Source organism: Littorina saxatilis, linkage group LG1, assembly GCF_037325665.1.
Source record: "Littorina saxatilis isolate snail1 linkage group LG1, US_GU_Lsax_2.0, whole genome shotgun sequence".
Classification (NCBI taxonomy): Eukaryota; Metazoa; Mollusca; class Gastropoda; order Littorinimorpha; family Littorinidae; genus Littorina; species Littorina saxatilis.
Genome location: NC_090245.1, coordinates 101,284,312 through 101,300,521, shown reverse-complemented (window position 1 = coordinate 101,300,521; position 16,210 = coordinate 101,284,312). Strand labels below are relative to the sequence as shown.

General features: G+C 41.3%; 1 protein-coding gene and 1 non-coding gene across 5 annotated transcripts in view; one reads left to right on the top strand and one right to left on the bottom strand.

Annotated features, from left to right (window-relative positions):
- Positions 1-8,400: 8,400 nt before the first annotated feature.
- Trnad-guc (transfer RNA aspartic acid (anticodon GUC)) lies at positions 8,401-8,472 on the top strand. Its single transcript has one exon. It is a non-coding gene; the product is annotated as a tRNA-Asp (tRNA).
- A 3,203-nt stretch (positions 8,473-11,675) lies between these two features.
- The window catches only part of LOC138947669 (tubulin polyglutamylase complex subunit 2-like), a 41,903-nt gene continuing 37,368 nt past the window's right edge, over positions 11,676-16,210 (bottom strand). For all 4 annotated transcript variants that reach the window (XM_070319206.1, XM_070319199.1, XM_070319218.1 and 1 more), the window contains 4 exons: positions 15,981-16,123; positions 15,121-15,216; positions 12,593-13,503; positions 11,676-12,293 (listed from right to left, as the gene is read on the bottom strand). In XM_070319206.1, coding sequence (XP_070175307.1) covers positions 13,428-13,503; positions 15,121-15,216; positions 15,981-16,123 — 315 coding nt within the window. In that variant the 3' untranslated portion in view covers positions 11,676-12,293; positions 12,593-13,427. The remainder of the gene's footprint in view (positions 12,294-12,592; positions 13,504-15,120; positions 15,217-15,980; positions 16,124-16,210) is intronic.

Below are 16,210 nucleotides of genomic sequence, written 5' to 3'. Positions count from 1 at the left end.
TTGTCTCCTGCATCTTTTTCTTGAAGGAATGGGTTTCCAATCTTGGGAAAAAGACTATTTTAACGCTCAGATTTTAAATCTGTGCTCTTATTTCTGAACTTGTTTGTTTGTTGTTTGTTTGTTTGTTCGATTGTTTGTTTTGTTTGTCTGCTTATTTGTTTGTTTGTTTTCTTGATGCCGTTATTAAAGAAAGCTGAAGGGACATTAAAACCCAAAAACCAACAAACCAACATTATTAAAGAAAACACGTAAAATAAAATAAAAGACTTTAAAACGGCCACGTTTCTTCCAAGTATCGTTTTCTTTTGATGCGCTAATGGAAGATCTAACGGCATAGTTGCTTGTTTGAAAATTAGCGCTTTAAGCGTTTCTTGCTTGCTAATAATCTGCCCGATAATCCTGGACGCAAGATTAGCCTGTGATCTGTCTGTCAAAAGTAAAATATCTCTCAGCCTGTCTATTTTCAAAAATGCTTATAGCTTGAAAAAGTAGAAACGTTATATTTCAGGAGTGCCACAGAAAAGAATAAATAAACAGATGAATTACCAAATGCAATGGTTAAAGGTGGATGCAATAAAAAGATAGATACAAGAAGTTGACTATAATGGTATAGGAAGGGAAGGGATGGATACATGTGAATAGTGCCAGTATTCATTGGAGGAGGATATATGGGCAAGAAGAAAAGAAATACATGTAGTAAGAAAAAGAGGAAGATGACACAAAGACAAGACAGTACACACGCACACACACATACACACGCTCGCACGCACGCACCGACGCACGCACGCACACACACACACTTACACACACGCACAAACACATTCGCACGCACACTCGCACGCACGCACGCAAGCACGCACGCGCACACACACACACACACACACGCACGCACACACACACACACACACACACAGACACACACACAAGAAAAAATAACAAACTGCAAAACGGACCACGAAGCCGGCCACAGACGACTCGGTGTCACAGTTCTTCTTTTCCCTTTGTCCTCCTTTCTTTTATTCTTCTGTTCCCTTTGTCCTCCTTTCTTTTATTCTTCTCGTTTTTACCCCTTCCTTCCTTTCTCTTTTTTTTAACGGTCTTCGGGGAATATGAAGAAATTTTAAAGGCTTCAAAATTTCCCAGAAAGAAATGCATTGATCATGCAGTTTAGTGGAACGAACGGTCAGAGAGTAAGAAGGTTGACGGGTAAGAGGAGTGGGGGGGGGGGGGGGCGGAGTTGTGCAAAATTCAGAGGAAGGAGAGCATGCACTCAAGGAAACAGCACTTTAGCCAAATAAAAATACGGCAAAAAAAGCGGCACAATGTAACACAGACGCCTAAAATCTAAAAATGAGAATCCGCATAATTGCAGACAAAAAGAATTGGCGCTGCGGTCGTAAGAAGTTACGGACTCTGGAAGGGTTGCCTAGCAACGATTAAAATCAACTTTTAAGTCATGGATCCCGTCACGTCTGCTTTAGTCTGTAAGTGTCGCTCCGGTCAACGTTTACAAGAGTGTATAATATTTTGTAAATTCGTTTTAAGCTTGCTTTCAACTAGAGTAGACGCTAAGTGTGCAACCTCATTGATTTCTAAAAACGTCCCAGAAAAACATTATATGTTTATCACGGTCCTGTTGCACAGAGAGCGAGAGCGAGAACGAGAGAGAGAGAGAGAGAGAGAGAGAGAGAGAGAGAGACAGACAGACAGACAGACAGACAGACAGACAGACAGAGACAGACAGACAAACAGAGAGAGACAGAGAGACAGAGATACAGACAGACAGACAGACCGACAGACAGACAGACAGACAAACAGACAAACAGAGAGAGGGAGACAGGAGAACAGGCAGACAGGCAGACAGACAGATACACATACAGAGACAGAGCGAGAGAGATGCAGAGAGACAGAGGGGGTGGGGAGAGGGAGAGAGAGAGAGAGAGAGAGAGAGAGAGAGAGAGAGAGAGAGAGAGAGAGAGGAAGACAGACAGGCAGAGAGAGCGAGAGAGAGAGAGAGAGAGACAGACAGACAGACAGACAGACAGGCAGAGAGAGCGAGAGAGAGAGAGAGACAGACAGACAGACAGGCAGCGAGAGAGAGAGAGAGGGGGGGGGGAATACAAATGTATGGTTTTCCAGTGGGTTAGAGGATGAAGGGAACAAACCTTTTGGGGCTCTTTCGACTTTGGTTTAAGCGTGTTTTTATATTTAGTCAAGTTTTGACTAAATATTTTAACATCGAGGGGGAATCGAAACGAGGGTCGTGGTGTATGTGTGTGCGTGTGTGTGTGTGTGTGTGTGTGTAGAGCGATTCAGACTAAACTACTGGACCGATCTTTATGAAATTTGACATGAGAGTTCCTGGGTATAAAATCCCCGAACGTTTTTTTCATTTTTTTGATAAATGTCTTTGATGACGTCATATCCGGCTTTTCGTGAAAGTTGAGGCGGCACTGTCACGCCCTCATTTTTCAACCAAATTGGTTGAAATTTTGGTCAAGTAATCTTCGACGAAGCCCGGGGTTCGGTATTGCATTTCAGCTTGGTGGCTTAAAAATTAATTAATGACTTTGGTCATTAAAAATCTGAAAATTGTAAAAAAAAATAAAAATTTATAAAACGATCCAAATTTACGTTTATCTTATTCTCCATCATTTGCTGATTCCAAAAACATATAAATATGTTATATTCGGATTAAAAACAAGCTCTGAAAATTAAATATATAAAAATTATTATAAAATTTTTTTTTTTGAAATCAATTCAAAAACACTTTCATCTTATTCCTTGTCGGTTCCTGATTCCAAAAATATATAGATATGATATGTTTGGATTAAAAACACGCTCAGAAAGTTAAAACGAAGAGAGGTACAGAAAAGCGTGCTATCCTTCTTAGCGCAACGAATACCCCGCTCTTCTTGTCAATTCCACGGGCACTGCCTTTGCCACGGGCGGTGGAGTGACGATGCTACGAGTATACGGTCTTGCTGCGTTGCGTTGCGTTCAGTTTCATTCTGTGAGTTCGACAGCTACTTGACTAAATATTGTATTTTCGCCTTACGCGACTTGTTATTAATTTCTTGTATACATGTTATATACAGTAACAACATTAAGAACGTTAACAAGCAGACTGCTTATGGACACGTTCTAAAACACGCTCTTTCGACTTTCGTTCGCTTCTGTTTTAGCCTGATCAGTTTCGTTTAGCTTGGCTTGGTTTACTTGGCTTTAATGTAGGGGAGAGGCTCCTAATATGGACCGGCTCCTAATATGGACCACCTCCTGTTCTGACAAACTAACGGCGCTAGAGCGCTCAAAACAATTTCATTCGCTTTATTCACCCTCTCTGGATAAGTTGCACATGTCAAAACAGTTGCAGAAACACAAACCTCAAAACCGTTAGGCTTTTTCGCTTTTTTTCACTTTTGGCAGCGTTCACTCTAAATTTGCTGCCTAAAACGGACTCGTTTCTGTCCACAGCCAAAGCTTTCATAACACAATAAGGGCTATATATGACAGCTAAGACAGTATTTGTTACATTTTAACAGAGTGTACCCCAAGTTTCTACTGCAAACAAAAAATAATAGCAAAACCTCAAAGTATGTGTGAGTCTCCTAATATGGACCACCTTCGACGAAAATAAAAACTAAAGGCTCGTCGAACGCTGAAGAAGAAGAAGAAAAAACTAAAGGCAATTTTAATTAATACATTAAGAAGCTTGCTGAAAATAACCTATAACTAGCCCTCGAGATTTCAAAAAGATATAACAAATAGTCTTTTGGGGGGGGGGAGTTGATAATTTCACTTATTTTCACTCTGTTTTTGATAAGCTTCTTCAGTTTCCTGGTGTGCTTCAAATAATGCTCTCATCAACCCGAAACAGCTAAATCTAAAGCATATTTGAATAGTCTCACTTGCACACTATAAGTTGTATCATGTTATTTTGAAGTATAGGGGGCTTTTTACAGTGATTCGTGAAGGCCGCTTCACTGGTTCATATTGGGCGCCCAGGCTCCTAATATGGACCATTTGTGATTTTTTTCTGTATTTAATTTTTGCTGAAGGTCTATCAAAGCTATTTCACTCTAATTAGGCCTAACTGTTAAACTAAGAGAGAAGGACTACCAACCACAAAATGAAACTTCTTCGCAAGAAAACAAGCTAGTCATCAGCAATAAACAAAAAGTGGTCCATATTAGGGGCCCTTCCCCTACAGTACAAAAAATCCAACAGCAGAACTTGAACAGGTTCCTGAGAGGCTGACGCAGCCGAGTGATTATCTTTCCTTAGAGATCGCGTCAACCAAAAATTGACTGTAGTTTACTCAGTGCTTTATCTACGAAAATACAGAAAAAGAAAACCTCAGCCGGTCAGCTGCACCCGTTGTGTGATTGCATTTGACAATACTCCGACAAATTAAAATTGCTTTATCACAATGCTGCTGCATGTTGGACTGGCTAAAAGACCTTTTTTTCTGTCGGCATTACTCTTATCACATCAGTAACCGGTGTATCGGTTGGCCTGGTGGTAAGGCGTCCGCCCCGTGATCGGGAGGTCGTGGGTTCGAACCCCGGCCGGGTCATACCTAAGACAATTGGCAATCTAGTGGCTGCTCCGCCTGGCGTCTGGCATTATGGGGTTAGTGCTAGGACTGGTTGGTCCGGTGTCAGAATAATGTGACTGGGTGAGACATGAAACCTGTGCTGCGACTTCTGTCTTGTGTGTGGCGCACGTTATATGTCAAAGCAGCACCGCCCTGATATGGCCCTTCGTGGTCGGCTGGGCGTTAAACAAACAAACAAACAAACAAACCGGTGTATAAGGCACTTGGGCTGAGGTACACGAACCGAAAGTGGGTGCCACCCAAACGGGAGTGAATAAAACGCGGGGTCTGATTGGTTGAAATCACCGTGTCCTTTTCAACCAATCCAGGGTGGCTCCCGTTTAGGTGGTAACTTTCTCGTGCATCCCAGCCCTGGATTGATTACTGCTGCTACCTGTGAAAAGCATGCCTAGGAATTCATTCAGTAACAATTTCTCGTTATTTTCGCCAAGCAGAAGGGGAAAGGCTCCTAATATGGACCGGCTCCTAATATGGACCACCTCCTGTTCTGACAAACTAACGGCGCTAGAGCGCTCAAAACAATTTCATTCGCTTTATTCACCCTCTCTGGATAAGTTGCACATGTCAAAACAGTTGCAGAAACACAAACCTCAAAACCGTTAGGCTTTTTCGCTTTTTATATTTAGTCAAGTTTTGACTAAATATTTTAACATCGAGGGGGAATCGAAACGAGGGTCGTGGTGTATGTGCGTGTGTGCGTGTGTGCGTGTGTGTGTGTGTGTGTGTGTGTGTGTAGAGCGATTCAGACTAAACTACTGGACCGATCTTTATGAAATTTGACATGAGAGTTCCTGGGTATGAAATCCCCGAACGTTTTTTTCATTTTTTTGATAAATGTCTTTGATGACGTCATATCCGGCTTTTCGTGAAAGTTGAGGCGGCACTGTCACGCCCTCATTTTTCAACCAAATTGGTTGAAATTTTGGTCAAGTAATCTTCGACGAAGCCCGGACTTCGGTATTGCATTTCAGCGTGGTGGCTTAAAAATTAATTAATGACTTTGGTCATTAAAAATCGGAAAATTGTAAAAAAAAAATAAAAATTTATAAAACGATCCAAATTTACGTTTATCTTATTCTCCATCATTTGCTGATTCCAAAAACATATAAATATGTTATATTCGGATTAAAAACAAGCTCTGAAAATTAAATATATAAAAATTATTATCAAAATTAAATTGTCCAAATCAATTTAAAAACACTTTCATCTTATTCCTTGTCGGTTCCTGATTCCAAAAACATATAGATATGATATGTTTGGATTAAAAACACGCTCAGAAAGTTAAAACAAAGAGAGGTACAGAAAAGCGTGCTATCCTTCTTAGCGCAACTACTACCCCGCTCTTCTTGTCAATTTCACTGCCTTTGCCATGAGCGGTGGCCTGACGATGCAACGAGTAAAATGGCATTGCGTTCAGTTTCATTCTGTGAGTTCGACAGCTACTTGACTAAATATTGTATTTTCGCCTTACGCGACTTGTTTTCACTTTTGGCAGCGTTCACTCTAAATTTGCCGCCTAAATATAAACGGACTCGTTTTTGTCCACAGCCAGAGCTTGGGCATGACACAAAAATTGCTATATATGACAGCTAAGACAGCATTTGTTACATTTTAACAGTGTGTACCCCGAGGTTCTACTGCAAACAAAAAATAATAGCAAAACCTCAAAGTATGTGTGAGTCCCCTAATATGGACCACCTTCAACAAATCGAAGAAAATAACAAGTCGCGTAAGGCGAAAATACAATATTTAGTCAAGTAGCTGTCGAACTCACAGAATGAAACTGAACGCAACGCAACGCAGCAAGACCGTATACTCGTAGCATCGTCACTCCACCGCCCGTGGCAAAGGCAGTGCACGTGGAATTGACAAGAAGAGCGGGGTATTCGTTGCGCTGAGAAGGATAGCACGCTTTTCTGTACCTCTCTTCGTTTTAACTTTCTGAGCGTGTTTTTAATCCAAACATATCATATCTATATATTTTTGGAATCAGGAACTGACAAGGAATAAGATGAAAGTGTTTTTAAATTGATTTCGAAAAAAAAATTTTGATAATAATTTTTATATATTTAATTTTCAGAGCTTGTTTTTAATCCGAATATAACATATTTATATGTTTTTGGAATCAGCAAATGATGGAGAATAAGATAAACGTAAATTTGGATCGTTTTATAAATTTTTATTTTTTTTTACAATTTTCCGATTTTTAATGACCAAAGTCATTAATTAATTTTTAAGCCACCAAGCTGAAATGCAATACCGAACCCCGGGCTTCGTCGAAGAGTACTTGACCAAAATTTCAACCAATTTGGTTGAAAAATGAGGGCGTGACAGTGCCGCCTCAACTTTCACGAAAAGCCGGATATGACGTCATCAAAGACATTTATCAAAAAAATGAAAAAAACGTTCGGGGATTTCATACCCAGGAACTCTCATGTCAAATTTCATAAAGATCGGTCCAGTAGTTTAGTCTGAATCGCTCTACACACACACACACACACACACAGACACACACACACACGCACACACACACGCACATACACCACGACCCTCGTTTCGATTCCCCCTCGATGTTAAAATATTTAGTCAAAACTTGACTAAATATAAAAACTAAAGGCAATTTCAATTAATTCATAAAGAAGCTTGCTGAAAATAACCTATAACTAGTCCTCGAGATTTCAAAAGAATATAACAAATGGTATTGTTTTTGTGGAAGTTGATAATTTCACTTATTTTCACTCTGTTTTTGATAAGCTTCTTCAGTTTCCTGGTGTGCTTCAAATAATGCTCTCATCAACCCGAAGCAGCTAAATCTAAAGCATATTTAAATTAGTCTGACTTGCACACTAAGTTGTATCATGTTATTTTGAAGTATAGGGGGCTTTTTACAGTGATTCCCCTACATTTACACGGTATGTGAAAATCATGCTTGAGTCGTCGCGAGTGAAAGCCTGCATGAATCCGAGACAAAGTGAAAGGGAGGCAATCGCTATTTTTGACGATGCACCAAGGGAGGTAAAAATAAAAGTCGCTGAATACGCTGACCAAAATAAACCCATTGCTATCCTCAGATAAAAAAAGAGGGTAGAAGCAGAGAGTGTGTCTGTAAGTGTGTGTGTGTGTGTGTGTGGGGGGGGGGTGTGTGTCAGTGTGTGTGTGTTGGGGGGGGGGGGGTGTCAGTGTTTAGTTACAGTGTGAGTCTGTCTGCACAATCTACCCTCTTTGCTATCCTCACGTAATGACCGATGCTCGCGTGTCAGAGTCATCGATGCCACCAATCTGATGTAGTAGCTTTCAGTATAGTAAATTACATTTGGCCAAATCAGTCGAACCTGAGGGGGAAAATGTTGGAGCCGGGGAGGGGGAGAAACTTGAGGTTCAGTCTTGACGTCATAATTTCAAAAAGGTCAAACGTCCAAGTTCGACGCAGCATAATCATTATATGAGGTTACAGTCTGCGTATGCTGTCGCGACTTTTTGGTGTTATAAAGATCGAATGATGTAGGCCTAAATATAGATCACTCGGGACTACATGCATGGATGGTATAGTTTACGCCGAGCAGAAGGCCGCCGCAGATATCGAGCAAAGAGCGAACAGAAATGGCCGCTGTATCACCTTTGTGAGACACAGAGAGACAGAGAAATAAAAACGCTAAGTCCTGACCTTTATTACAAAAGGATAAAGGTTTTAGGCAATGCCTCACCTGTCCCTTTTTAACTAGTACAAACGCTTAAAGACAGTGCGATTCAATCTGTTAAAATCTGTAAGTTTTCTCAGCTCCTCGGTAGTATAGTGGTCAGTATCCCCGCCTGTCACGCGGGAGACCGGGGTTCAATTCCCCGCCGGGGAGGGCTCTCTTTTTTCATTTTTTAATGTCGATCTTGCATGATAAGTTGAATTTGTGTTTGTGGTTTTGTTTTTTGGGGGGCACTGGGGTCCTTCTATTCGTTTTCGTTGTCTTCCTACCTGTTGCATTAGGCCAAAAAAAAAAATAGGTCTGTTTACGGTAACCCGACCGACCCTATTTTTTTCGCGCGACCCCAGACTTCTTTTTGGCATTTGGGGGGAAAAAAAAAAAAAAAAAAAATCTTTTGGTTTTTTTTGCAAAATAACGTAAAAATATGGGTTTTTAAAAAAAAATAAAAATAAAAAAAAATCCCGACCTACCGACCCTATTTTTTTGGCCTATGTTACCGAAAACAGACCTTTTTTTTTTTTTGGCCTTATCAACTTTTGGTAATGGTAAAAGGCTTCGACTTCAGTCTGCGATCCGACTTTTCAGGTTAATTATCTTTACCGGTTACCCCTCTCCCTCTCACATTGACAGTGAGAATGTAGACGTGCACGGACTTAATGAATGTATTCATTCATGGCTGTGTGTGTGTGTGTGTGTGTGTGTGTGTGTATGCGTGCGTGTGTGTGTGTGTGTGTGTGTGTGTGATAGCTTAATTGTTTGTTCTCTCTGGCTCCCACCAGCACACACATCCCCCCTTCCTCACTTGATTTCCTCCTTAATGGAATACAGCAAATTATGGGAAGATAGCTCCCCGCTGAGAAGAGAAGACATACACAGGTAATTTCAGCTTCATACAGCTACAGTATTTTGTTTTGAATGGCAACTCTTGCCAAAGAGGTACACTCTTCAAACTTACTGTTCATAGGTTAAGAGTTTGTCTTCACTGACACAATCATGTACAGTGGTACCTGTGATGAAAAGACACCCTTGGGATCTACCAAAAGTCTCCCTAAAATGATTGAAGGTGGCCTGATATGACAGGTGTATTTTGGTAAAAATAGACAAATGGACAACAGGTGTCCTTGATTGGGAGGTGGCCTCTCATTGGAGGGGCCTAACACTGCAAGTACAGTACCACTGTTTTACATTCTTGAGGGAAATCAAAATATTCCACTGTATTGCAACAGAAATATATTAACGACTTTGAAAAAGAGAGTGAGTCGACTGTCTGTCTAACATGTTGAATGAAATGGCTCTCATTATCGGCAGATAATGAAAACTTTAATTATCAGTAACCGTGACATCAGTTCTCTCTCTTGACTATGATTGTTTAAAACACAAATTTTCTGAATATTTCAATGTTTTATTTTTGCCACAAAGCATTTCTGTTCGCAACATGCACACACATACAAAGTCCACGATAAAGTGATGTTCGGACATTCAGTTTCATTCAATGCACGTCACACACAAAAAAGCTCTGCAAGCCCATCCTCCCCCAGACCATAAACTGTAAGTGATAGTCTGCTCCACACCTCACACACACAAAAGCTCTGCAAGCCCATCCTCCCCCAGGCCATAAACTGTAAGTGATAGTCTGCTCCACACATTTTCACCACACACAAGCGCTATATAAATCTCTCACTCTCCAGCACTTGCAAAATTACTTCCAATGTCATTTAGTACCTCTAATATATACACAAAGAAAAAAGCCAAGCACCCCCCTTCAATTTCGCAATGACTGATTTTTAAAGTTCTGGTATGGAAACAGTAAGTTCAGGAGCTCGGTTTGACAAATGTTATCGACAAGAGCAACTCTTTGGAAATAACATCACACAAGAAAACTCCAGTTTTGATTGGTTTTAATCGTGATTTGGTACCTTGCCAAAAAGTGACGTTTTAACCCTAAAACAGTACCCCTGATAAGTATGGAGCTGCAAGCTGAAAAAGACAGGTTTAGGTCAATGTGTCATGAAAAAAATGTAATTGAGAGTGCTCAGATGGCATACGCGATTCAAAAGTTCAATATCGAGTGAAACCCCCGCGTGCCCGGATGACGGCGTCAACCCTGCGTCTCATCCCTCCAGTCAAACGTCGGATCTGTTCACGGGTCACTTGCAACCACTCACGATGCAAAGCTGCCTCCAATTCACGTAATGTCTGCACAGGAGGCTGCAGAGCTTGTATACGACGCCCCAGGATGTCCCAAACATGCTCCAGCGGATTAAGATCTGGACTCATTGCCGGCCATGGGAGTGTTGTTACAGCGTTGTTCTGGAGGTAGTCCACTACTGCCATGGATCGATGAGGCCTGGCGTTATCATCCATGTACACGGGTCTTGTGGCAAGTGGGTGGTTGTCAAAATGAGTAAGGACAACAGGTTCCAGGACATGTCGCATATACTGATCACCCGTGAGGTTGCCACGTATGGTGACAAGGTCTAGCTTGCAGCCATGGGAAATGCAACCCCAAACCATGACTGACCCGCCACCGAATGGAACAGTTTGTCTGATGTTCCTGGGTGTATAGGCCGTGTTCCTGTGCCTCCATACCCTCAGTCGGCCGTCAGTGACATGGAGAAGGAATCTGCTTTCGTCCGACCAGTGGATCCTCCTCCACGTTCTCAGGTTCCATCTTTGCCGTGCCAGACACCATGCCAAGCGTCTTCTCTTGTGGTCATCTGTCAGTCGGGGACGCTTAATGACTCTTCGGGCTGCCATTCCTGCAGCTTTCAAGCGGTTTCGTACGGTCCTGGTTGACAGATGTCGATTTGGAAGCCATGCTCGTTTCAGGACGGTACTCGTTGAAAATGGCTCACGCCGAATTATTCGGAGAAGTGCTCAGTCTTCACGTTCTGACGTCACACGGGGTCGCCCTGACTGTGGACGGTCCTTCACAGCACCAGTCTGACGATGTTTGCGTACCAAACGGCTGATGACGGTGTAGTGGTAGCCAAGTTGACGACCAATCGCTTTGAAGGATGCTAATGTAGCATGCATTCCTATAATCTGCCATCGGATCGCCTCTGATAATCGTCTTCTCGCCATGTTCACAGAGAATGTTTGCTAATTGTCGTCGCCCAGTGTTAAATACAGAAATTTGCAGCGTGAGCATACTGCCTTTTTTAACATTCATGGGTTGCATGCTGCACGTGCTTCTCCCAGGCAGTGGCGACACAATCTTGACGTGTGAACTTCCCAACCTTATTATGGAAACCCATGTATGTCATTACGAAGAAAAAAATGGTAAAACAAATTTGACTCAATTATTATCACAAATTCATTCGGGGGGGTGCTTGGCTTTTTTCTTTGTGTATATTTTGATGTTTCAGAAAAACAGGCTAAAGTGCTGTTCACATGGCAGACTTGCAACCAACTTTCTCCCAACTTTCAAGCGATTTTAGTCGTAGGCAAGTCAAATCAAAATCGCTGCCCATGTGAACAGCATATAAGCGCAAACTAATTTTAAGCAGCGATTCTTGCCAAACTGTACCATTCGGGATTGTCCGGTCATCTTCGTTGTTTTCCGTAGAAAGGAAGTAACTGCATAAGTGTGTGTTGGCTAGAGCTAACCAATCAGTAAGCGCGATAAGAATAGTATGCGCAAAATCTTTGACAAGTTATGGCCGAGTCGAGCAGTGCTCAACTGAGTTTTGGAGTCGCTGCTGAATCTGGCCTAAATCGTACCTTACTCGCTGGGGTCATTCACATGGCAGACTTTTCGCCGACGCGGCCTCGACGACTCGGGAAAGATTTTCAAACGACTAAAGTTGGGTAAAAGTTGGTTGCAAGTCTGCCATGTGAACAGCACTTAAGACGCTGATCATGCTTGCTGAGTACATGTATCAAAAGCACGACACCCAAACCCTTTCATAAAGTGGATCTTGCATGCCAACCAGCAACTTTAAAGGCTGGCATGGAAGAGATTGGTGAAGCTGCTAAGGCCTAAAAAAAAAATAGGTGTGGTTACGGTAACCCGACCTACCCTATTTTTAGGGGCCGACCCTATAACTTTTTATTACATTTGTCAAAAAAAATTAAAAAACACAAGAAAACGAGTGCAGAAAACGCAATGAAAGCGAAAGCGCCTGAGTCGCACACTTATTTCCCTGTCAAGTAGGTTTAATTTGTACACATTAGAAAAAAAAAGTTAAAAAAAAAAAAGTGATTGCCTACCTTCCTACCCTATATTTTTTGGCTATGTTACCGTAACCACACCTTTTTTTTTTTATTTGGCCTAACAGTTCTCTGCAAACCCCAGGGACATACGGTGAAGTGAAGGCAGTGACTATACAGTGGAACCCCCTTTTAAGACCCCCCAATTTAAGCCTCCCTCCCTTTTAAGACCCTGTATTCTCAGATGTTCTGTTCATAACCTCTGTAAATGTACCCCCATTTTAAGACTCCCTCCTTTTTAAGACCCGATTTTCTCAGATTTTTGATGGTTTTAAAAGGGGAATACACTGTACATGCAAATCTCAAAAATCACAAAATAATACTTCATCTGACTCTGTACATACACGTCATTCTTGCTTGATTATCACCGTTTGTCTTCATACAGGTAAAGTACAAGGAATGTCGTTTGGCGTCTGCAGTCATTGAAACGCTAAAACTTCTTTCCAATTGCTGAAAACATTTCCGTCATTTTGGCGGTCGAGATGTCCAACGTTTTCACGGTGCGGGAAAGGTGACAATCATCTGGGAGTGCCTTAAACTTTCACAACAAAAAGTCAAACTTTTAGGACCATTTCAGCAAATTTGCTGAGAGAAATAAATCCCAGCAACATTCTTGAAGTATGAAGCTTTACCCTTCAAAGGCCAAACCAGGCCAAACATGTTTCAACGTGAGTCATGCTGTAACACAGCCAGGCCTTGAAGGCGCTTGACAAGTTGCAAAATGATGACATGAAAACTTTTCTGCACATAAATCTCTTACCTAACAGAAATTTGAATAAAATTGACACTGACAAGTTCTGAGAAGCTCAGAAAGATCGATTCTCCACAAATCCCCGGGATGCAATATGACCGCATGCCAATTCTACAAACACAACATAATATGGCTTTGAGGTCTATCACCGACTGCTCTTGACCAGGGAATTTGAAGACGACGACTGGGATAAAGGTTTAGAGCCTGAGGAGCCAACGGACCTAAAAATACAAGAGCAATAGGATATTAGTATAAAGCACGAAAAGATATTCTTGAAAATTGCATCTAACACAAACACATCATCACAACGCCATAGGCACAACCACTTAAATAAAGAAGTTTTAAAACAATGCACTAAAAAGTACTTATTAGAGGCACAACCACTGAACAAAAAAAGAACAGTTTTAAAATAATGCACTAAAAAGTACTTATTAGAGGCACAACCACTTAAAAAATAAAGGACAGTTTTGTTTTTTTAAATGCACTAAAAAGTACTTATTATAGTATATATATCTATCCCCCAAAAGCTGCACAAGAAACTGTGTTTAATCATTTCCTCATTACCTGAGCATAAGTATCATGCGTGATTATCTTGTTTCACATCTTTTTATGCCTCCCCTTAACGAACACACAGAATGATGAAAAAGGCATAATGAAAAACAGTGACAGTAGAGATAAAGAAATAAAATGGTAAACTGAGGTGTTGCCTGAGATAGTGAAGGGACAAAGGAAACAAAATAGGTGACAGAAACTCAAGTGTTTTGTGACTGCACACAGATAGAGACCTACATATCATAAGGCCACAAAAAAAAAATTGTCTGTTTCTGGTCACCCGACCGACCCTAAATTTCAGCGCCGACCCTAAACTTTTTTTTTCCAAACTCAAAAAAAAAATTTTTTTTTTGGTGGTAAAGGACAGGGTGAGAAAATGAACAACAAAAACGTGTGAAAACGAAAGTCCGCTGACGATTTGTAAATGTGTTGAGTGTCTTGTCTCTATGTATAGTGAATCCAGTCTCTTTGCGCGATTTTTAAAGTTAGTTTTATTGGTCTACATTTGGGGTAAAAAAAAAATTTAAAAAAATAAAAAAAATCCCTACCTACCGACCCTATTTTTTTTAGCCATGTTACCAGAAACAGACAAATTTTTTTGGTGGCCTAAGCATGAAATCAAACATTGCAGAAACACAAGCTAGACCAATTCCAAAAATAACTCTGTCGGGTTTGTATGGGTTGTAGGAGAGTGACCTTTTCTTGCAAAACGGCAGACAAACAATGAAGGGATCTTGTTCTTCTTCTGCGTTCGTGGGCTGAAACTCCCACGTACACTCGTGTTTTTTGCACGAGTGGAATTTTACGTGTATGACTGTTTTTTACCCCGCCATTTAGGCAGCCATACGCCGTTTTCGGAGGAAGCATGTTGGGTATTTTCGTGTTTCTATAACCCACCGAACTCTGACATGGATTACAGGATCTTTTTCGTGCGCACTTGGTCTTGTGCTTGCGTGTACACACGGGGGTGTTCGGACACCGAGGAGAGTCTGCACACAAAGTTGACTCTGAGAAATAAATCTCTCGCCGAACGTGGGGACGAACTCACGCTGACAGCGGCCACCTGGATACAAATCCAGCGCGCTACCGACTGAGCTACATCCCCGCCCCACAATGAAGGGATAAGTGACTAGCGAGGGGTGTGCTGGAAACATGTGCGTGTTTCCGTGTTTTGCAAGAAAAGGTTTCTCTTCCACAGCCCATACAAGCCCGACGGAGTTATTTCCCAAAATCGTCTATTACAGATAAATAAATAGAATCTTGCTTACCGAAAGATAAAAACTTACCTGGCTGAAGACACTGGTGCTTTCTTGGTGCTGCGATTCTGGTTAGAGTTCTGGGAACTAGGTGATGGGTTAGTTGCCCCTACCCCGGTTACTTTCCTGAGTGACACAGTGCATGGCTTTTCTTAGTAACAATCAAACATGGGAATAAATCATGCAAAATCAAAACAGTTTTTAAACCAGTACCTTCGCTAAACTAGACCACTTCTTCTTCCTTCCTTTTCTATCTTAGGATGAGTTAATTGCTAAGAAAATTGCATAAAACATGAAAACAATAAGAAAAATGATCCCAGTTTACAAAGTAACTACCGGTGGCTATTCTTCTATACAACCATGTTTAACAGCTACTGCTAAAAAATGTTAAAAAAAATACGCTTAGAAACTTTGAACCGCACTGGGACGTTGCAACTGCTTAAAATCTTGAAAGACTTGTCTGTCTTGACCTGATTGACCTACTTCTTCTCTTCAAAATAACAGTGGAACCTCCCTTTTACTACCTTCACAAACCTAAGGAAATCAGGCCTTAAAAGGCAGAGGCCTTAAAATGGAGGTAAATTTACAGAGGGTATGAACAAAACATCTGAAAAAGCATGGACCTAAAAAGTTTTAAACTGGGGGTCTTAAAGAGAAAACTTCCACTGAAATTTCTTAACAAAATGAAGTCATCAACTCGTCAGATTTCTGGATCAAAGACCATCCAGTCAAAGTGCACTTAAAAGACAGATGGGTCGATATATCTGTGAACGTAACGTTTTGTTTTGTCAATAATTAAACGTTCCAACAGCATACTCTTCTTGGTTTTTTTTATTCTAGTCTATTTGTTTTTGGGTTTCATCCAGTCAAAGTCAAAACTCTGTACTTACTTCTTCTCACTTTTGCTTTTGAAGACCTTGGTGGGATCAAAGACCTGCTTGGACCCTACGCCTGCACTGCTGATGCCTTGCATGTTGCGTGGGGTGTTGATGTCAATCTCCAGTCGAGTTGGTGCATACATGTGAAACCATTGCTGGAAAAAAGGACAAGAAAATAGCATCAGACTACAGACTGTGCATCAGCCGCCATACAGACATAAATGTGGGAGGGGATGGGGGGG